This window comes from Chrysoperla carnea, chromosome 4, assembly GCF_905475395.1.
Source record: "Chrysoperla carnea chromosome 4, inChrCarn1.1, whole genome shotgun sequence".
NCBI classification, from domain to species: domain Eukaryota; kingdom Metazoa; phylum Arthropoda; class Insecta; order Neuroptera; family Chrysopidae; genus Chrysoperla; species Chrysoperla carnea.
Window position 1 is genome coordinate 2010569 of NC_058340.1, and position 24116 is coordinate 2034684.

At 31.1% G+C, this 24116-nt stretch overlaps 1 protein-coding gene across 1 annotated transcript; it reads right to left on the bottom strand.

Moving 5' to 3' along the window:
• Positions 1-5633: 5633 nt before the first annotated feature.
• On the bottom strand, positions 5634-13581 carry LOC123297688 (putative GPI-anchor transamidase). The gene is made up of 6 exons (XM_044879442.1): positions 13456-13581; positions 12899-13174; positions 12442-12768; positions 11878-11988; positions 10767-10995; positions 5634-5830 (listed from the first exon to the last, which is right to left on the bottom strand). The coding sequence occupies exons 1-6, from the start codon at positions 13525-13527 to the stop codon at positions 5634-5636; spliced, it is 1212 nt and encodes a 403-aa protein (XP_044735377.1). The 5' UTR covers positions 13528-13581.
• Positions 13582-24116: the final 10535 nt, after the last annotated feature.

The following is a 24116-nucleotide window of genomic DNA, read 5'->3' on the forward strand; positions in this document are numbered from 1 at the left end:
CAATGAGATTTGTGATCTACTCATCAAATACTACCAGAATCCATAGTATTTTAAGTGCGGCCTGCTTTATAGGCTAGTGCGGCCTGCTCAATACCCCTATCAGCCAAAAACGAGATTATCTTTTTTGAGGTATATACTTTGCAACCCTGGAGGATGGGGTTCTTAATGTTATCAAAAACAAAAATCCAAAAGAGATGCACAAACATTTGCCCCGGAATGATCTTTAAAAAAAGGCGGCTTGTTGGGTTTTTTGGGAAAACTATTGGTTTTCGCTGATAACATTATATGGGAAGGTTGAAGTAAATTAAAAAATGCATTTTGATCTAAAATTCGACCCCGCATCTTTATCCATTCTCTAGTTATAAGCAATTGAGTTTTGGGGGATATTAATAGTATGAGAAGGTATTATTTATTATTTATGATATTTTTTTCGAATTTTTAATAATAATAGAAGCTTTTCTATACCTGGAATTCTGGAAAATCTTTTCTTATCGGATGCCTACGTCATACAAAGAACATACTCTAAAAGTTTCAGGTCTCTACGAAAAGTAGTTTAGGCTGTACAATGATCCGTCAGTCATTCAGGACAAAGCACTTTATATATGTAGATACCATATTTTGATACATATATAATATTCATCGGTAGCCCAGTTGGTACAGCGGTGGACACCAATCAATAGTAATCCATAGGTCGCTAAATATACCTAATAATCCAGCCCATGTGGTTGAGCTAATCACATCACTATTTCGTTACAATATATATAAGTTGATATTTGTTAGACAGTATATTACTTTTATACAAATAACTCATGCGTTTGAGTCAACTTCACCACTCAACCAAGTAAGGTAGTTATATCACATTTGTGACCACATTCGCTATATTTGATCTAGCGATTAGGTTGAGACAACCTGATATCGGTTCATATTAATTTTTTTTCAGTGTAGAATCCATTGTGATACTATATTTGTGTTTTACCACCTTTTTCGCTGATAATTTCATTTATCAGCTCCTCAATTCCTATTTTGAGAGGCTGAATATTAAAATGTAAGACATGCAATAAAATTATGCCATCCAGATAGGTTGATATAAACTAATAACAATTTTTCTAGAAAATAATTTCTAATTTATTGAGCAAAATTAAACAAGTTATTATGTAAAACAGTCCAGTAATTAGAAGAAGAAGAAGAAAGCAAGGCAAAGTAATTGAAATATTGATACAAAAATTCAATTATTTAGCCCCAGATAGCTCCATGTGCTCCACCCCATCCAGCATTCCAGCCTGGTGCACCCCATCCTGCACCCCATCCTGGTGCGGCTACAACGGCACGAGCACCAACTATTCCATGTCCACCAACCCATCCAGGTGCAGCAATTATTCCAGGTCCGCCAACCCATGATGGTGCAGCCAATGCGGTGGCAACAACAATAGCAAAGACAACAATCACAAATTTGAACATTTTGTGGCTTTTTTGTTTAGTTATTTTGAAATAATATACAAATAAATGATTAAGGCAGAACTGATGTCGATATCAAATTTGGTCCCCGTTTTTATACTATTATTCATTGCCCCTAACGTTGCTGTTACTTTTCAAAAAAAATAAAATAAAAATAAATAAGTCATAAAAAAATTATTAGAGTGGACAAACATTGTTGTTCTTTTTGTAATTAATTTTGGTTTATTATTGGCACTTACAGTACAATGTATCAAAAACTATTGTAATAGAGTTAGAATTATTAAATCTAGTCTCAATTCAATATAATTATTGTAAAATTTTGTTTTTAGGCCTCATTTGAATGGCAAATTTTTCACTTCGTCAGTGTGATATTGTACTAGTTTTCACTCAACTCAAAGCAATTTTGTTTTTTTTTTCGAGATACTTGTACAATTTATTTTACATTTAAAGCTGGTTGATTATAGGTGGTAGTCGAAGGTATGTGACACACTCGGAGGGCTGTGATTTGTTGCCCATTTTGCTATTCTACATTTAAACCAATTCACTTCTCTAAATCTTTCCCTTAAAAGCGTTTCCAGTTTTTTTTTTATTCAAAATTTCTTAATGCCTCATTATTGTCTCAACAGTGGCTGGGCATTGGTAGATGTTCTATCGTTTCTTCGTGTTCATGACACTGGATCAGTAGCTGTGCGAGTTTAATCGCAATCGATTTTATTCTTTTGGCTACTGACAGGGAAGTTGCGAGTTCGAATCCAGGCAGAAGCAGTCGGATTAATTATAATTATAATTAATGGGACGGTAAATTACTCACACTATCGTCGCTTGGGCAAGAACGAAGTAACCGACTCCACCCATATCATAAATTTAATTGTATATATGGATGTAGTTTAAAATAAAATAAACATTAAAAATAATCATGTGGGTGACCTCTGTTATAGATGGCTATCTAAAAAACGGAAGCTAAACCCCAATTATTATTACTTGTTCTTGGCATTTCTCGCAGTTGTCCCTTGCACTTCCTTACTTCTGATCCTGACCGTTTTCCAAAGTTTCATCTTGTGGGTTAATCCAATGGCTTCGCAGATCATTTCTGTAGGGTTTTGTAATCTTTTCGTCTCAAGCTATTAACCTTAAGATTTAAATTTCGAGTAACAATACAATCTTTTCGATCCTAACATATGTCCCTCTAGTATATCTTATATAATTTTCATCGATAATGTCCTTTAGCGATTTGATCTATGAACAATAAACCATCGTGTAAGTTTTTTCAAGCAATATAATTATGGAATTATTCTGCAATTACTTTATTGACTTGCATCAGAAAATATGCGAACTTGGTGAAGGTCATATTATGGTTACCACGCTAACATTATTCTAATTATTTCGATGAAATTGCCAAAGGTGCATTTCTATAACATTTGTTTCGATAATATTTTAAGGGTACAAGAAGGAAATGTAAAAGGTTATTTTTAGGAACAAATAGCAAATTGAGCTTAAAATGTACGTTATATTAATGAAAAGAGCAGTTAGATACAAACATATTTCGATCAGACATGATTTTGATCCCTTGGGAGCTATAGTCATGACGTCTGGGAATTAAAATTCTAACTATGGTAAAGTTGCATGAAATGCTATCAATATATAGGATTCATTCTACAATTATAAATTAAAGAACGAGAGGTGATGTGGAACACCCGGTAGGAGATATGTTCCTTTCATAAAAATAACTCTATTAGTAATTATTACTTTGTAAGTTTAGTGTAGTTAGTTTCTTGTAAGTGGTATTTTTATTTTTTTTCCAACGATACTGTTTGCATTTCTGTTCATTATATATTTATTATTCTATTCATAATTCTGCATTTTTTCTATCACGCTACTGTTTGTATATCTGTACATTGGCAATTCTGAAAATTTTAGTCATGTCGGATTTTTGGGTCTCTGACACTTTTTGTGGTTTTATTTCCCAACCAGCAAACAAATCATAACATGCGATAAGGTACATAGTTTCAACAATTATTTATTGTCAAACTACAAATAGAAATAGTCCGCCAAACTGCTCGAACTTATTCTACAAGTAAGATATATTTGTGTTGTAAGGATCTATGGAAGTAAATATCAATAAAATTTAGATGTTATTTTGCATAGTTTTCCAAAGTCTGTTGTGAAAATTGCAAATATATTTGGCAATTTTGAAAAAATATTATAATTTAAAAACGTAGAAACGTTCTCTGAAATTAAAGGATGTGTTTCCCAGAATCAAAGTTTGCTTTTTGGACCTAAACCTAAAGTTTATTAAGCCGTGCCTCTATGTCAGTTGTCCATTCAACCGGAGAAAATTGAAATTTTCACTGTGTCAGACAACAGACACCATAAATTTGTTTATCAGTAGTATTTATCAAATACTAGAATACTATTTAAATTTATTTTTCAATAGTATCAATTATTTTTCAACAATTCTGTTGTGCATGGTATCCAAGGCAAGCCCTAGTAGCTCGTATGCCTAGGGTAGCGGGTTCGATTCCCGCCGTCGCAAAAAAAGTCGTCAATTTAATTAAGAGATGTGATGGGCTGGTGTAGTGCATGGTATATGCATGAAGAAGAAGCACTCAGCCTCTCAAAGTAATTGAGGAGCTGATAAATGAAATTATCAGCGAAAAAGGTGGTAAAACACATATACGGTATCTTAATGGGCTCTATGTTCTAAGTGTGTCCTTCGTGGACAGCCAATATAACCTAACCTAACCTAACCTAACCTATCCAAGGCAACAACTGAAAACTATAAAAGACCCCATAAAGGAACTAACAATTGGGTCAAAGTTGGTTCTAGTCTTGGATAATAAACTTAAAATAAATTAATGGGTTTGGATACTTCGTTTGTGAAAATATACATAAAAATACTTGAATAAAGTTAATTCATCATTAATTTTATGGATATCAGTATTGATCTATAATTCAATCATCTTAGGGGTTCACCTCGGAATCTAAGGGAATAAGCTGAATTTTTTTACAAACCTTTATTTTGATAATATACATCAATATTTATAAATATATGGTATTAAATAATTATTTACTCGTAATTAGTATATAATGAATAATTATGGAAAAAATCGCATAATAGACTGGGATTCACGACTGACCCTGTTTATTATACGTTTTTTCATTTAATTATCGATTCAATACTACTTAAATAATTATTTAATACCATATATTTATGAATATTGACCCTGCGCTGAGGTACGTATAGCTCAGGGCTCCATCTTTTGCGCTACTTATTTCAAAAACGGTCCAACGTATAAAAAAAGCTTTCAGACAAACAGTACCTCAGCGATACTTACCTCAATGCAGGGTCAATATTTATAAATATAAGGTAATTATTATTTAAATAGTATTTAATCGATTTCATAATTGATTTACAGAAATTCTTCTTATCAAATATTTACAATCTTAAAAAATAAACAACATAAAAGTTTTAATTCTACAAAAAAGAAACTCATAATAATAAAGCACTACTAAAATAACAGATAAAATATACAATTCAAAAAAAGCATTTTAAGTTAGAAGCAATAAACTAACTTGATCTACTTCATATTGATACTTATTGATCCGTGAGCGCAGCTCCTAAAATCGTTCTTTTCTTATTTCCGTTATATATTTCCCTTATCAACTTTCTAATTTAAAGTGTTATTCTATCTCTTACCGTTTAAGATCTAAATTGGTTATTAAAGAAACACGAAGAACTGGGTCAAATCTGATGTCAGAACATGATGTCCCCCATCCAAATCAGCAACTTTAGTTTCAGCTATTTTTTGATTGATTAACTATAAAACGAAACTGTTAGCCATTGTAGATAAAAATGACTCAGCCTGTATATTACATACATACAGAGTATAAAAAATCAAAATCGAAACTATTTTTGAGAATTAGAGGTTTTTTTTCACTATTTGTAATAATACAATAGCGAAATAAAATAAAATACAAATATTTTAATAAAAAGAAATTTATTGCGAGATAAAAAAAGATATAAAATTAAAAAATTTTAGAAATAGTAGAAAAGAAAATTAAAAGTACAATAAAGTTTGACATGATATTAACAATTTACTCGAAATAATTTGGTGATTTAAAAGCAGCAGTGATTGAAGAAGAATACAATCATATTCTTGTAACCATACAAAAATAAATTAACCATGAACAACATGAACTCCATGAACACCATGAACACCATGAACAGCAACAACTCCTGGATGAACACCAACAACAGCGTGTCCAGCTAGTGGTACACCTACTGGTACTACACCAACAACTCCTGGATGTCCAACGACAACTGGACCATGTACTCCAATAGGAATAACACTACCCATTGCAACAGCGATGAGAGCTAATAAAGCGAATAAGTATTTGAACATGTTGGTTGATTAATTAATTTTAATTAAAATTTAAATCTTTGAATATTGCTCGTTCAGATTGCAACTGATACATCAGACATTTTTCATTTTTCTTTTATAGAAGATGAAGTTCTTCAGGTGTGGTTTTCTATTCTCAGGTGTGGTGTAAAAAAGCTGCATATTTTTACATAAATCAATCAAATTATTTGAAATGCATTATGCATCTTGCATCATTTTCAATTAGTGTATTATCAAGGCTAGAGAACATAAAGCCCTCTTTTCAATCGAAATATAAATTTCTTATTTTAAGTACGAATGTTCAAGGAATGACGTTATAAAATCAATTTGTATTGGAGCATTTTTAATCATTCATGAAACACTGACTATACAATAAAATAAATAATAAAAAAAATTGAAAACCCGACTGCTTTAAATAAAATCTGGAAAGAAAGAGGCAAGTTCATAAGTTTACATAGCGACTTTAACAGACGAGGCCTCTTATTGGGCAGATTTGAGTCGGTATAGATTTAAATGAGCCCCGAGTTTTTAATTATTAATTTTATTTCAGACTTTTTAGTATGTCTACCACTAAAAAGCCTCTCATTATACTATATTAAAACTTTTAAACCAATTTATTATTCCTAATTAAATATATTTTGAAATTCTCTCTTAATTTCCTTTATTTTGATGCCCTACTCGATAGGTGTTGTTAAGTTTTTTTTATTAACGTATTTCTATTTCGCTCTAAAAATTCGCCATTTTGTTTTATTTTTTTCAAATACCTATCTAAGAACGCTTGGGTTTTTGTTACAAATATAATGATACCTTAAATGTTGAAATTAATTAACCCGTTTGGAAGATACGAGGTAATAAAAAAAATTTACAAATATACTTACATACAAGATAAGCTCGAAAAACATTACTACTTCTTGGCATTTGGGTAAAAAGACATGTCGACAAATAATAACAGTTTGAAATAAGAATCCCAGTAGGCGTCAGATTGAATTTAAAAACTATTATGACTATTTTCTTCATCTGGTGTTAACGAAGCGGACTAAGCGGTAACAAGTGACAACAGGTAGTATTGATTAGTATAGCGATTTGAGGGGAGGATAATAATTTCAGCAAAGGAGGTGATTCTAGCAAAGTGGCCACATAAATTAGAACACTGGTATAAAGTAAAAACTATTTTAAAAAGAAATGTGATGAAATGAATGGCATTTGAAAATTTTACTCTTAATTTTCGTCTAATTTTCTCAAGTTCTAACAGAATAAATCCAGAAAAGGATTGTCTCAAATAATTTCACTACTTCAAATTTGTATTCTTTATCTTTGTCGTCTTTATCAAATAGTGATCGAAACAAATTCGCTGATGCCAAAAAAATTACTTCTTCGTGTATTATACAAGTATTACTCAACCCATTTTTCGATCCAGATACCGGTCTATTAACAGATGATACACAATCAATTGTATTAGATGATACGAAGGCACGTGTAATCAACCAGAATAATGTAATAATTTACCATAATTAATAATTCATTATTTATAATTTAATTAATAATTAATAATTTATTTATTGAAATTAAAAAATATTAATTTTTCAATTAGAGCTTACTTCTTACAAAAGCTCTTTCAACTAAAAAATGCCAGAATCTCATCAAAATCATATATTACGAACACTGGCCAGAGAGATTATTGCACATAAAACCAAGTTCACTCATACAAAAAAAAAACATTAACAAATTAATTTTATCAAAATATGTTAAAATTTTTATTTATTGAAAGAATCTCCTCCAATAAATATAGCTTCCATTATTAATTGGGATCTTTTAAAATGGACGTCACGTTAAAAAAATATTCGTTATAAATTACATATGTACGGAGTTTTCACAGGAGTTGACAAAGTACGCTGATTGTCCAAAAATACCACATTTAAAGACCTAATGTGATATAATATAAAGTTCTAAGACTAAAGTTCCTTTGCAGTTTTTGGATCCGATCTACGAAATAGGACATCGTTAAGGTAGTACGAGCGTCAAGGCAAGTTTAGACTTTTGGTTGAAAGTATTTGGGCCTTATTTTCAACTTGTGGTGGTGAATTTTGTTATAACTTCATCAATGTAGACGCAAAATAAGAATACAATTTTTCGATATCTGCCTTGGTTTTCGAAATATCGAAAGCTAAATAATTAAAGAAAATTTTCGGTATTTTGAAAATTACTCCAGATATCTAAAAATTGTATTGATACTTTTTGCTTTTTATTGTCAAGTTATAACATAACTCACCATCAAAATTGAAAACATATATATTTTTTTTTTTAATTTGTGTCCCGCTACCGTGCTCATACATCCTCAATTATTTTAACTTTAATTTAAATTGTTTTTTTTTAATTTCCACAAAATAGTATTGTAAAAATCTATGAAAACATATGATCTATTTACCATAAGGCCAATGTTAAATATGCCTACTTTTGAACTCATTTATTTATTTAAATAATTTCCCCTAAAATTTTCAGAATTGATTTAGACTTAGTACATCTTCTTATACCAAAAAATCAAGCTTTTTATCCTAAATTGCCATGGTGCTCATACATCCTGAATTAATCCAAAAATGTTTTTACAATTTTAACCTTGTCTCCTCTATGACACTCGTTTTCCTCGTACCAATAATTACGCGATACCAATATACCTACTCCAATTACATTATATCCATTTTAATTACTCAAAAATAAAATATGAAAAACTATTGACATTGCCACAAAAGGAAAGGTCTCTACTACCACGAGCATAATCTGAATATAACAGTAAATTTTATCTAATTGCAATAAATTCCATTTTATTTAAAAAAAAATGTAAAATCCAGTTTTTGTATTATAATGTACAATTGTTCTGTGTTTATAACATTATTTATTACCTATGCAAATTTATAGGAAATTGTAGTAAAACATGCTAACAATCATGATTTCATACTTTGTCGATGTAAAAATTTATTTATATTTATTTTACAACAGAACAGGGATAATTTTTAATTAAATAAAAAATATTATAATAATAATAATCTGAATAATCTTACACGTGTAACCCAGTTAATAAAAAAACGGTCAAGTATATAAGAAATTGCATTCTTAAATTATTTTGATGGATTTTAACATATCTTGGACGGAAAACTGTTAAATTTACGAAAGATGTTGGTTGGTTCAACGTCAATTTATAACAAAACAAGTGAAAACAAACAACTGACTGTATTAATTGTTGAAATACTCTGTATAGAAAGTGTTGAACATCTGCCCTGGTGGAAAAAATATTTGAAAAAATAATAAGTCTTAATAAGTCTCCGGAAACTCTGAAAAAGTCTTAGAAACTTTAAAAAAGTATTAAGAACTCTGAATAACTCTGAATTAGACTAGTCCGAAAACGTTGAGAAATTCAAAGTTCCTAAGACTTTTTCAGAATTTTTTATTCTTTCTTCAAATATTTTTTCCACCAGGGTGTGCTTGGATTATTTTTTTAATAATTATAAGAGTTTAAAAAACTAACACAATCCATAAATTTGGATATCGAAAATTTCGTAAATTTACGAAAGTATTTTCTAATTTAATTTTAAAATTTTCAACTCTCTATATTTTATAGTTTTAGAAACAAATGAACATCAAAATTTTTGTCCCAATTTGCGCCCTCACGGATAAAGAGTGACGTTTACGAAAAAATATTTCAAACAAAAGTTGTTTATTTTTTTTTATAAGGAACTTTTTTTACACTAAATCTTTTGTTCTATCTCTAACGGTTTAAAAGACCCTACAGACCCAATACCCAATTGACCTATGTTGCTTATTTACGAATCTGGCCTCACTTTTTACGTCATGAGCACGCTATAATTTCAACTTCATATTTCGTTTCGTTTTTGAGTTATCGTGGCCACAGACGGGCAACCGGAAATGGACTAATTAGGTGATTTTATGAACACCCATACCTAAATTTTGTTCATAACATCAATATTTTTAGGCGAATCTTACTTTATTGGTTTACAAGAAATGGGATTATTAATTTTCGAAACATCCATAGGGTCAAGGCGGCAACAGTGGTTCACTTTTTTTTCAAGCACCCCGCACTTGACCTGGACGATTGTTGGAAAGGTGTAAAAGTAGAAGTGTATAGTTTAACTAATATATATTGATTATTTTAATCGATTTATTTCAACAGAGTAATATTTTGGGAGATAATGTTTAAAACACTGTTTTGAGCCACTGTGTACCTACTGTGGGTCGGATACAGTGAATAAGACCTTAGTTCCCAGAGAATCAGGCAAGTTCACAGTGAATCATCAATAATATAGCTCAAATAATAATGCTGTTTTTGGCTTTTAATCAGTTTTATTTATTAATTTAACCAAATAATAAATGAAACACTGAACATAATGACTCTTTGAGTTTTATAATTAATCTTTATCATATAATCCTTATAATTTTTTCTAGAGAATATCATCAACGGCAGTAACGCCACTCCACTCGCACTGATAATACAACAGGTAGTAACAAGTATATCTCTTTCACCACTTGTTACTTTGCCTATATTTTTACGACACTTTGGTTTGGTCCCACTCTGTTGCCAATTCCAGTTAGTATATTTTGAAAACCTATGAGCCATTATAGATTAAAATGACCCACCCTGTATATTTATATGAACTTTTTTTGTTTATTTTTTACATCCTGTTTATTGATTTAGGCTTGGTAAAAGTGATTTTACGCAAAATTTATTCTAAAATAATGCTTACTTTCAGCGTCTATTAGCTCCCCCATATTACTTAAAGCGATAAGTCCTTATTTATCTGTAAGTCGACAAAAAAAAAATACAACTTTCGATAAATAATAATTACAACAACTAGAATTTTAATTAAATATAAAAAATTTATTATTTTTTAAATAAATTACTGGGAAAGAAATCTACAAATTTATAACTAAGTACGGTATGCTTTGGTAAACTATCGTCTATTGTAATAATCGCTGGTTTTGTTGTAATATTAGTAAAAGATCGTGTTATCTCCACAGGTCGAACAGATCCAAAGAAATCTGTCACCAACACTTTACTTGGATCACGTGCAAACAAATCTGTACGAACGCCAACTGTAGAAATACATACACGTTTTGGACACACAGCCAACTGAAATGTTCACAAAGAAAGTTAAAATTTAAAAAAATCTTCAAATATTAAAGTAATCCAATCATGGTAGCTAATGGATTAAAGTAGTACGAGCACCAATGAAAATTTTAGATTTAGAGTTAAAATTATTTGTACCTTATTTTCAACTTTGATGATGAACTTTGTTATAACTTAATGAATGAAGACGAAAAATAGGAATAAAATTTTTCGATATATGAACTGAACTCAAAAACATATCATCTATCTACAGTTTTACCATAAAAACAATGTCAAATATGCCTACTTTTTAGACTAAGTCCAACTTGACATATAAAAAAAAAATCAAGCTTTTTTTTAAAACGTCTTGGTGCTCGTACATCCTTAACTGGCAATAATAAAAGATCACAAGCTTTATAGTATGTTAAAGTGGTTCAGCTATTTTAGCAAGCACGCTGAATGTTCATTTTTTTGTGGTAAATGACTTCAAAGTTTGTTGATAACAATAAACACATTCTCGAGCCTCTCGCGAGGCAAAATTTTGAATTATTTCCTTTTAAAATTGTTATTTTTAACACAGTACCTTATGGAAGAACTCACAATAATGTTAATTATACAAAAATTAATCGGTGATTGAGCTTCAAATCGGTGATTGAGCAAAAAGAAAAACATAAAAAAAACCTTGAATTTTGTTTTTGACGCTTTTTCGATATTTTTAGACCATTTTTTTACATTTATGTCATAAAAATTGCCTAGTTTACGATATTTTTAGAACATTTTCTTACAGTTACATCATACAAATTACTCAAGTTGGCTAGTTGGCTAGTCACGTGACAGCCGAACCACTTTAATGCAATGTTCTTACATCATCAACAACCGTGATCGCACTACCTTAAGTATACTTACAAATTCGGACATGGTCTTTGTACTAGATGGTTCAATGTCTTCCAAAAAATCTAAAGCGTAATAAGTATACCGATCAATTATATAAACTCCAATACCTTGATCCATATGGTGCTAAATAAAATAAAAAATAAAAAATTTTAAACTAAATCATCAACTGTTATTCAAATGCGTACCCAGGAATATTTCTAGAAGAAAGATATAATAAGCGGGGAGCTCGTGACAGTAAAATTGCACTTACACGGATTTCGAAATTTTCGAACTAGGTGTGCCAGGGTTTATTTTTTTGCCTCAATTCGATCAAAAGAAGAAATATCCAAGAAGACGTTACAAAAGAAAACAATGTAGGGATAAAAACCACGTGCGGATCATTCCGTAACCTGTTTTTCTCTGTTTTTTACAACAAAAGAAACCTATTAACCGTTTCCCAAAATTTTACGAACTGATAATCAAAATCCGGTAGATTTACCCAACTAACCAAGAAAATGTCACACATATCTTCGAAACAATTTCAATATTATCTTATCCTCCTTTTTACGCTAAATGGACCTATATATATATACTTACAGATAAAGAATCTTCGCCAACTAAACTACTTGCAACTGCTAATATATTTGGTGAATAAAATCGTTCATACATTGAAGCTGCTTGACATGTATCGATCATAAATAAAACTTCGTTATATCTCCGTTTTTGCCACATTTGTTCTAGAGCATCCGCCAATTCCTGACTAGTGATTTCTTCTGAATCTTGAAACTTTAAGAATCCATCTCCACCATGCCCAGTCAAATATAATAAAATATTACTACCTTCATCACTTAGTAGTTGTTTCGATCTAGGAGTTCCTGGTGGCAATCGACCAGTTAATAATCGAACAAAATTATCAACAGTCACCTAAAGATAAAGAACTTTTTTCGTAAACTTTATATTAAAAAAGTTTTCATATGTAGCCAACTTAAGTAGACATTCGGTATATTTCCGAACGATGAGCCCCTAACAAATAAATTTTTTAAATATTGTATACCTCATATCCTCGATAATCAACTTCCACATCATCCCCATAAACATTTATGTATTGATTGGCATTATTATAAACAGTTGCTGGACGTGGATTTCTAGGATTACATGCCATATCATCTGCTATCATCAGTATGATTTGACTATCTGGTATACCTAAACGTTTAACGCTTCGATATATCGATAAAACGTTGGCTACATGTCTGTAGTTAAACCAAAACCTTGACGTATCAACTAACACTGCCCAATTATTTGTATGATCGGAATGTTGAAATCCAGGAATCTAAAAAAAAAATATAAATATTCTTTACTACAAATTTTGTTTTACTTTTTATTGAATTAGCTATCGAAACATTGAATCAGTAAATTTTCTTGATTCAATCAAATTAAACATGAAAGAGGGGTGGAGTTTGCATCAAATCAAGTATGTTTGTATTTTTAAGACCGTAACGGTTGTAGACCGTATTTAAAGACCGTAATATCATGCAAAATGTAATCGTATTAATAACCTATAAATAAATCATATCTAGTGAATTATTAACTAAAAATTTTTTCAAAACACACCTGTAACTCTTCTGTATTTATAAAGGTAACACTTAAACTAACGATTATCAAACATAATAAAATTTTCGGCATTTTAAAAAAATTTTCATTTAGTTGTTTACAATTTTCAACATTTTGACATTGACAATGATTTGATCCAAACAGAATTCAGAACTCTGTATCATCAGAGAACTCTGTCGTAAATATAATAAACTATTCAAAGTCAGGTATCTGTAATGATACACAAAGCTTTAGATATTCGCTAATAGAGCCCTATAGTAATATATACTTTTACTAGCTGTGAACAACCCGCTTTGCTGGACAACAGAACCACTTTCATCCCTTACCCATATCCCTTTGTCTAGAGATTACAGTTTGATTCCCCTTTTATTTGATACTCCATTGGGAATGTTTCAAAATATTCGATTATTCATCCTCACTGTCTTACTCCACCTTTCCTCCCCCGAAGGTTAAAAATAGATAAAAACAGCAATCAGCAATCTCGGTAACGGCTCCAACGATTTTGATGAAAATTAGTATGCAGGGGGTTTTTTGGGCGAAAAATCTATCTGGCTAGGTTTCATTTTTAGAAAATGTCGTTCTCGTATATTGAATAATCTGCCAATTGGCATATTTACGTTTTAAAAAGTTGATGGGTGCTCACTCCATCGGTAATCTTCACCCATATCACACATTGGGGCAACACAAATTTATTGCTTTTGTACTTTTTTTGTCTATTTAAAGCTGTATTAAAATTTGTACAGTTAAAGATGTTACAAATAAAGGAAAATGAAAGAAACCGCTCTGATTTTACTAAAAGTTCATGGAATGTGTTTCTCTGATTTAAAATATTATTTAGTTTAACAGTTAATAAACAATAAATTGTTAATTCAAAGGAACGGTTAATGTTAAAGTTGATTTACAAAATTAATAAATACGCAACTTGAATTACGTATACGTTATACATGTATAATAGTTTTCGATTATTTCACAAACATTTACGTAATGCAAGTTGCTTTTTTACTATTTTTTATGGGAACTTTAACATTCATCGTTCCATTGAATTAACAATTAATTTTTTATTTACAAATAGAAACAATATTTGCAACTTTAACTTATGCGCTGCTAATGATATTTGATACCTAAGAAACACATTCCATGAGGTTTTAGCAAAATGCGAGTGGTTTATTTCATTTTTCTTTATTAGCCGATTTTTGCAACATCTTTTACTATACCAAATGGGTATGCTGTAGAGATCTCAGCTCAGTTCTCAGTATCTCTCCGCCAATGAATATAATAAGTTACTAATCTAAAACGCATGGTACAACTGACGCACTTTAAATTACACGCAGAGATGGATTTAAGCTTGCTGCCGCCCTAGGCCCCGTTCGATGCGCCGCCCTTTTTGATAGAATGAATTTCATTAATTTTGATCCAGTTTTTTATTTTAAAGTAACTTAATTTATTGAAATATAATTTTCGGATTAAATAATTTCAAGTCATTTGGATTAAATAATTTAAAAATGCTTCATACACGTGAGATTAATCTCACTAAAGGAACAGAAAGTAAAGAACATTACTCGAATTACTCGATAAAGAATATCATTGATCGATTAAAAAATTAACATCTTACCCACACAGATTGAGAAGTAGATTAATGAATTGGATTATAATATTTTCTATCGAAAAGTTTTTATAAAAACTATTCTGAACCAATTTTTATAATTGATTGTCTTTACTTTTTTGTGACTCTAAAATTTTTGCATTTCATAAATTTTGCCGCCCTAGGCCCGGGCCTCAGGGGCCTAGGCCTAAATCCATCACTGCAAATGGGTATGTTGTAGAGATCTCAGCAGAGTATCTCTCCGCCGATGAATATAATAAGTTACTAAACTAAAACGCATGGTGCAACTGACGCACTTTAAATTACACGCTCGTGTGACTACTATTATACCATTACTACTAAAATAAACGCCACCCTACGTATCTATACTATAGTAGGTATAGTAGGTATAGTACATATTAAGTATTTTATTTATTGTTGATTGTTGACCTAGTTCATTCCTGAGTTTGTAAGTATGAAGTGGATAATAATTACTTCAACTCAGTACTTATGATTTTTTTTTTGCTTAAAAAGTACTATTTATACAGAAAATAATGTACTGGTTTTGTTGTATTTACTCTCTGTTGTTCTACATCAGGCTACAGAGAATTTTTTTTCTACATTAAATTATAGGAGTTATTTTTTTACTTAAATAGTTTCGGTATCACATACTGAATGCACAAAATTGTTACAAAAAAAACGAGCTAGCCTCCACGTCTCTTGATTTCACTTATCCCCCTTCCAAAAACAAACAATTGACTGAGTTAATTGTTGAAATACCATGCATAGTCAGTATTGATTTCTTTATCACATTACACATACAAACATGTGACACATACATAACTGATAATCAAGTATAGTACATATTATAAAATTTCCGCCTAATTGGCGCCCTCACGGGTAAACAGTGATGTTTATGAAAAAATGTTTCAAACAAAATTTTTTTAATTTTTGATAAGGAACATTTTTTACATTTAAACGCTTTGTTCTATCTCTAACGGTTTACAAGATGGGTCCTACGGACCCAAGACCCAATTGACCTATGATGCATTTACGCACTTGACCTCACTTTTTACGTCCTGAGTACGCTGTAAAAATTTCAGCTCGATATCTTTTTTCGTTTTTTAGTTATCGTGTCCACAGACGGACGGACGGACGGACGGACAACCGGAAATGGACTAATTAGGTGATTTTATGAACACCTATGACAAAATTTTTTTCCTAGCATCATTATTTTTAAGCGTTACAAACTTGGGACTAAACTTAATATACTATGTATATTTCATATATACATGGTATAATAATAAATGCCATAGTTAATATTCAGAATTGTGATGAGTAGAAAAAAGGTTAGAATTCTTGACCACAACTTATGTCAGATTATGAATTCTTTTGCGTATTGTAAAAACTTGATTGCGCTTTAGATAATTTTTTTATGATATTATTGGTACGTGTCTTATATCATATGCATTCAACAGTCTTCTATGTCTTGTTTGATTATAATATTTTTATTATACCATGTATATATGAAATATATCAAGGTATGCTAAGTTTAGTCCCAAGTTAGTAACGCTTAAAAATATTCATCCCACGAAAAAAATTTCGTTATATGTAAAAAAAAGTTTCACTCTAAAATCACTTAATTAGTCCATTTTCGCGTGCTTAGGACGTGAGTGAGGGCAAGTTCGAAAATGAGTAACATACATCATTTGGGTCTTGGGTCCATATAACCCATCTTGTAAATCCTTAGAGATAGAACAAAAGTTTAATTATAAAAAATGTTCTTTATAAAAAAATAAACAACTTTCGATTGGAATATTTTTTCGTAAATATCACCGTTTACCAGTGATGGCCCAAATTATATAGCATGTGTTGTATGGGCATATCAGCTATGTGTATGTGTGGCTATCTTTTTGAAGTGAAAACTTCTTTAGGCACGGTGAAAAAAAATTATGTTACTCGCGTCATCTTCACGCGTGATCGTCATGCTCCATACATACACATTGAAAACAACGCTTCTCACTCGATCACTGAAGTTAAGCAACATTAAGCACAATTAGTTCTAGGATGGGTGACCGCTTGAAAACACTGTGTGTTGTTGCTTTTTTTAAATTATTTATAATAGTTTTTTATACACACGTTAATAATTCCAATTTACAAATTATGAAATTTTAATTATTTATACTATTGATAAATGGTAAATATCAGGTGGTCTAAATAGGAACTACTGAAACAGCGGTCCAATTCCTGTTTAATTGTACAAATTTGTATCGCCAGTTGGCGGTATTTATCTGATTTGAATATTTTTATTGGCCTTAAAAATGGTAATTAAAAGTTTTGCCATTTGGTAATCGAAATTGTGACTACGGGATTCGGGTCTTCTTCTGATTTTAATTAATACGAATTTTTATCCCAAGTTTGCGAGTTGCAACTCCCAGTTTCACTCAGTTAATTAAAAAATTATAAAAACACAGTCATTCCAAAATTTAAGTTTTCACTTCCAGTCCGCAGAACTGACTCTCTTTTTTACTTACATAACATAAAAAAAACAAAAGATTGCGTAACCAATACTGTCTATACATGATATTTCAACAATTAACTCAATTACTTGTATGTTTTCACTTGTTTTTATTGTTTTTTTACAATCTAATAATAAAAATTTAAAAATCACGTACGTTAAAAAAACAGTCAACAAACAGTAAGTACTTATGTTTTTAAGTACTTATATAAGTCCTCTATACGTCTTCATATTTTATATGAAAAATTCGTAGCGCTGGTGGTGCGTTAGCAAAGCGAATTCTCTCAGAGATTGAAAAAATAAAACAATTTTCTTAAGGTAGTACCAGCATGGTATTTGCAGTTTCTATGTTAAAGCAATGGTACAATTTTTTTTTCGACAGAATTTAACGAAAAATTAAATTTAAGAATTTAATAATGCTTACTATTAATTCCCAAAGTTTCAGAAATTTTGACCGTTTAAAATGGGAAATAATTATGACAACGTCCCAATTTCGATCAATTTACGTCAAAATTAATATCTCGAAAGTGAAAATTAATTTCTAAATTTTTTTTTTAGAATTTTATTGTATAAACATTTTTTTCTACTTTTTCTTCAATATATAATAATATCATAAAAAATAGTTGGAGAGACCGGACATTTTACATGCTTTAAATGGGACATGACCCTCAAAATCGCGAACTTTGTCTTTAAATATCTCGCGATCTAAACGGTCAAAAATTATGAAATTTTAGGAATTCATAAATAAAGCTATTATAAACCCGAGAAAAAAAATTCGGCCAAATCTGTCGAAAAGTGATTTCATGGTACTACCTTAAAATCGAATATTACATTTTTAGTTTCTTTGCTTAAAACTGATAAAAAAATGCATAAATATTTTAAGCAAGTGGCTATCCGCACAATACCGTCTACGGTCTAGACCGTCCACGGTATACCGTATTTTTTGTGTGGAAGATTATTCAATTTTTATTATCAATTCGAAGCTCCTTACTTACTTTATTCAAATTAATTAGTATAAAAGCATACAAGGCTCCACAAGTTAAATATATAGATGTACCGTGAGATATAGCTCGCTGGGTGCAGTATAAAGCAATTTCAAGTCTTACAAGTTCTATCTAGACGTATACAGTCTATTATGACATACCGTGTGCGGTTAAAAACCTCGCACGGCTTGAAAATCTCTGTATAAACGCATACCGTGTGTTATAGCTTACCGTGTGAGGTATAGAACCATTCACGGCTTAATAATCCCAATATAAGCGCATACCGTGTGTTATAGATTATCGTCTGCGGTTAAAAACCTCGCACGGCTTGAAAATCTCTGTATAAACGCATACCGTGTGTTATAGCTTACCGTGTGCGGTTAAAAACCTCGCACGGCAAAAAATCTCTGTAGAATACGCTTTCCCATCTGTATTGTGTATACCGTGGAGAGTATACCGCACACGGTATGTTACATTTCTGTAGAATACGCTTTCCCATCTTTATAATGTATACTGTGGATGAGAGTATACCGCACACGGTATGTTACATTTCTGTAGAATACGCTTTCCCATCTGTATAATGTATCCACAAGTAATTGTAAAATACTGTGACTTGTGCTCCACTCCACAAGTCATAGTAAAATACTGTGACTTGTGCTCCACTCCACAAGTCATAGTAAAATACTGTAACATACCGTCTATATTTTACTATGACTTGTATGTTACAGTATTTTACTATGACTTGTGGAGTGGAGCACAAGTCACAGTATTTTACTATGACTTGTGGAGTGGAGCACAAGTCACAGTATTTTACAATTACTTGTGGAGTGGAGCACAAGTCACAGTACTTTACTATGACTTGTGCAGTGGAGCACAAGTCACAGTAGTTTACTTCCTAGTAGATATATACCATACCGTGTGTTAGAACTTATCGTGTGGGGTTAAAAACCTCGCACGGCTTGAAAATCTCTGTATAAACGCATACCGTGTGCGGTTAAAAACCTCGCACGGCAAAAAATCTCTGTAGAAACGCTTTCCCATCTGTATTGTGTATACCGTGGACGAGAGTATACCGCACACGGTATGTTACATTTCTGTAGAATACGCTTTCCGTATACCGTCTACACGGTATACCGTCTATAGCTATACGGTATACCGTCTCTACGGGATACCGTCTACACGGTATACCGTCTATACGGTATTCCGTCTATATTTTACAATACGGTATACCGTCTATACGGTATACCGTCTACACGGTATACCGTCTATACGGTATACCGTCTACACGGTATACCGTCTATACGGTATACCGTCTACACGGTATACCGTCTATACGGTATACCGTCTACACGGTATACCGTCTATACGGTATACCGTCTACACGGTATACCGTCTATACGGTATACCGTCTACACGGTATACCGTCTATACGGTATACCGTCTACACGGTATACCGTCTATACGGTATACCGTGTAGACGGTATACCGTATAGACGGTATACCGTGTAGACGGTATACCGTCTACACGGTATACCGTCTACACGGTATACCGTCTATATTTTACTATGACTTGTATGTTACAGTATTTTACTATGACTTGTGGAGTGGAGCACAAGTCACAGTATTTTACTATGACTTGTGGAGTGGAGCACAAGTCACAGTATTTTACAATTACTTGTGGAGTGGAGCACAAGTCACAGTATTTTACTATGACTTGTGCAGTGGAGCACAAGTCACAGTAGTTTACTTCCTAGTAGATATATACCATACCGTGTGTTAGAACTTATCGTGTGGGGTTAAAAACCTCGCACGGCTTGAAAATCTCTGTATAAACGCATACCGTGTGCGGTTAAAAACATTTCTGTAGAATACGCTTTCCCATCTGTATAATGTATACCGTGAACGAGAGTATACCGCACACGGTATGTTACATTTCTGTAGAATACGCTTTCCCATCTGTATAATGTATACCGTGGACGAGAGTATACCGCACACGGTATGTTACATTTCTGTAGAATACGCTTTCCCATCTGTATAATGTATACCGTGGACGAGACTATACCGCACACGGTATAATTCATTTGCTTCAAATAAGCTTTCCAATCTATGTTGTGTATACGTGTCTATAACGTATATCTATATTCTTAAGTGACACCTACCACGTTTAATGTCTGTGAATGCACAAATCTTTCAATTTTTCCCATAACCATATCTCTTGAATTAGGCCTTAGCTCGAAATTTGGTAAAGAGCTTTTCCATTTGTCTTGATAAGTTTTGTTTACTGGTATACTTTTCTGCTATCAATTATAGAACATGCTGTATATAAAACGTCACCGTCGCCAGCATGTCTAGATAACTGATTCATTTAGTACATATTATTAAGTAATAATAATAATATAATCATGCGGTATTGAGTAGGTAATGAGTATTCAAGTCTTTCACGATTTAATCCATTAATTATGTATCAATAAATTTAAATATATTTGTGGATATTAGCGAATTGCCAAAGGAAATGAAGAGTTATTGCTTTTGTACTGATGATGAAATTTTGAAAATTCTATACATTTATGTGTCTGTAACCGAAAATTCGGCTTCTTCGGCAATCCTTACCAATTTTCAAACTTTTAATGCCATACAAGACCGTGAAATAATTGCTTTACCATGGCACAACTTGGTGTACAAAGATCTGATAGTCAGGGATGGATTCGAAAAATATTTGTCTTTCCACTGTCCTCTATCATAATTTAAATCCGATTTGATTAAAATTTGGTATCAGGAAGCCTTTTGGTATTTGAAAGATCAGGCTCGTTAATGATATAAATCGCAAGAAAAACAACAGGGAGGGGCGTGTGCAAGGTACAAAAATGTGAAATAATAAATATTTTTGTTTTTCTTATCAGTTTTAAGCAAAAAAGTACTCTTGTGATTTTTCTCTAGGCACTTAGTTTTCTTTTAGTTGTAAAACTAAAAATTCAACAATATTCGATTTTAAGAAAAATGTGTTATTTATTCAATCTCTAAGAGAATTCGCTTAGCTAACGCAGCTCCTGCTCTACGAATTTTTTTATTTATAATAAAAATTGTAAAATCGATCGGTCAATCTCCACGTCGCCTTCTAAAATTGTACTAGAGTAATACTAGTAAAAATAAATAAAATAATAAATAAAAACTAAAAACTAAAATGAATAATAAATAAAATATACATAACATAATTATATAAAACTGCATTTCCTGTATAAAATATCAAATAATAATAATAATAATAATAATAATAAGTAAATATTGTGGTGGTTGTTGGTTGAACAGGATTTCCGCTTCACTATTCATGACGATAATCAAAAAGGTGGCGTTTTGATAATAATAAGTAATGATGGACTCATTCTTAGACACTACATTACACATTACTTCTACACTAGTTCAACATAAATAAATCTATTTTATATAATCATTATCATAATAATAATATTGAATTCATTTCTTACATTACATTACATTACATGTTTTTATAATGTACTAGCTGTATCTCGCCACACTTCGCTGGGGGACATTATGTTTGCATCACAGATTAAAGTGACCTCACTTTTTACGTCCTGAGTACGCTGTAAAAATTTCAGCTCGATATCTTTTTTCGTTTCGATATCGTGTCCACAGACGGACGGACGGAAACCGGAAATGGACTAATTAAATGATTTTATGAACATCTATGACAAAATTTTTTTCCTAGCATCATTATTTTTAAGCGTTACAAACTTGGAACTAAACTTAATATACTATGTATATTTCATATATACATGGTATAATAATTGGTGGAAACGCATATAAATAAAGACTTACATTAGATCTTCATATGTACTATGTATTTATTTGCGCTTCCACCATATTTAACTAGAAAGTATATATAAAAGCATCCTATATACAGAGTATATGTATTATATGTACAATTTCGCTTAAAAGCATATTTTCCAAAGGTGTTTTTTTAATATTTGATTGTTTTATAAATTGTAATAAATTTTTCCATACAATCCCGGTTTTCGGAATATCCCTGGTTTTATTGAAACCCGATTATCGAGATTACTGTATATCATATTTTATTTCTGTATACTAGGGTTCGCCGCCCTCCCCCCATCTTTCCTGAATCAGTAAAGTTTTTAGTAAAATGAAAATGTTTAGCACAAATGAAGTTCTAAACATTTAAACGTTACAATAATTTATCATTGAATGTAATCATTAATTTAATCAGAAAGTTTTTGATGTTGGCTCTAATAAGGCGTGTTTGCATATTCATCATATAGCTTGTTTAGTTTATTAAAATGGAATTTTCCAACAAAAAGTTATTATTGTAATATACAATCATTATTATTATTATTATTATTATATTATTAATAAATAGATACATTCTAACAACTATACTTAGTTAAGTAAAGCTGACTATTTTAAAGATTTAGATTATATTTAGATAAAATTGTTGCTTTGCCTGAATGCACATTTATTAGATAGGTATTCTAACTTAACTATTATTTTTATGATCGCTAGCTAACTGGGAGTGGACCCATGTAATAAGCACACCACATATTATTATATGTTATGTACTTATACTTACACACCATACTAAATACTAAATACTAGTTAATGCTTTATATACTTAATATATTATACTTAATATAGTTAAAACACGTTGAAAAGTTAACGATGTACGAGCGAAAAGGTAATTGTGAATAATTTGATTTTTTACGTTCCATATCGCACGTTATAATTTGTTTGCTGGTTGGGAGGTAAAACCAAAAAATGTACAACAATTTAAAATGTTACCTAGGAACCTAAAACTTTTTAAATCGATTCAGCTTGCCATAAATTTTGAGAATATTTTAAAAATAATTTACAATCTGTCAATTTATATTTTTGTCCAAAATATATGTTTTTATACCATGCATATATGTAATATGCAAGGTATACTAAGTTTAGTCCCAAGCTTGTAACGCTTAAAAATATTGATACCACGCACAAAATTTTGCTATAGGTTATTCATAGAATCACCTAATTAGTTAATTTCCGGTTGTCCGTCACGATAACTCAAAAACGAAAAAAGATATCGAGCTGAAATTTTTACAGCGTACTCAGGGCGTAAAAAGTGAGGTCGAGTTCGTAAATGAGCATCATAGGTCAATTGGGTTTTCGGTCCGTAGGATCGATCTTGTAAACCGTTAGAGATAGAACAAAAGTTTAAATGTAAAAAATGTTCCTTATCAAAAAATAAACAACTTTTGCTTGAAAAATTTTTTCGTAAACATCACTGTTGAACTAAACTGCACCTTCGGGATTGTACAGCTAACATTATTTTAGGTCTGTAAAAAAATAGTCCATACCTGTCGACAAATGCGTTCAGACTGGAAATACTTTAATTATAAAATTAGTCCAATTTTTTTATATAAGGAGAGAGAACAGCGGACATACAAAGGTATGAATTTGATTGTGTCTAGATTTTATACTATTTGTCTATTTGTTTCTTGTCATTGGCGTAACATTTACTTGTTAAGAAGTTTTACAATTTTCTGTTTTTTACAATATTCAGGATATATAT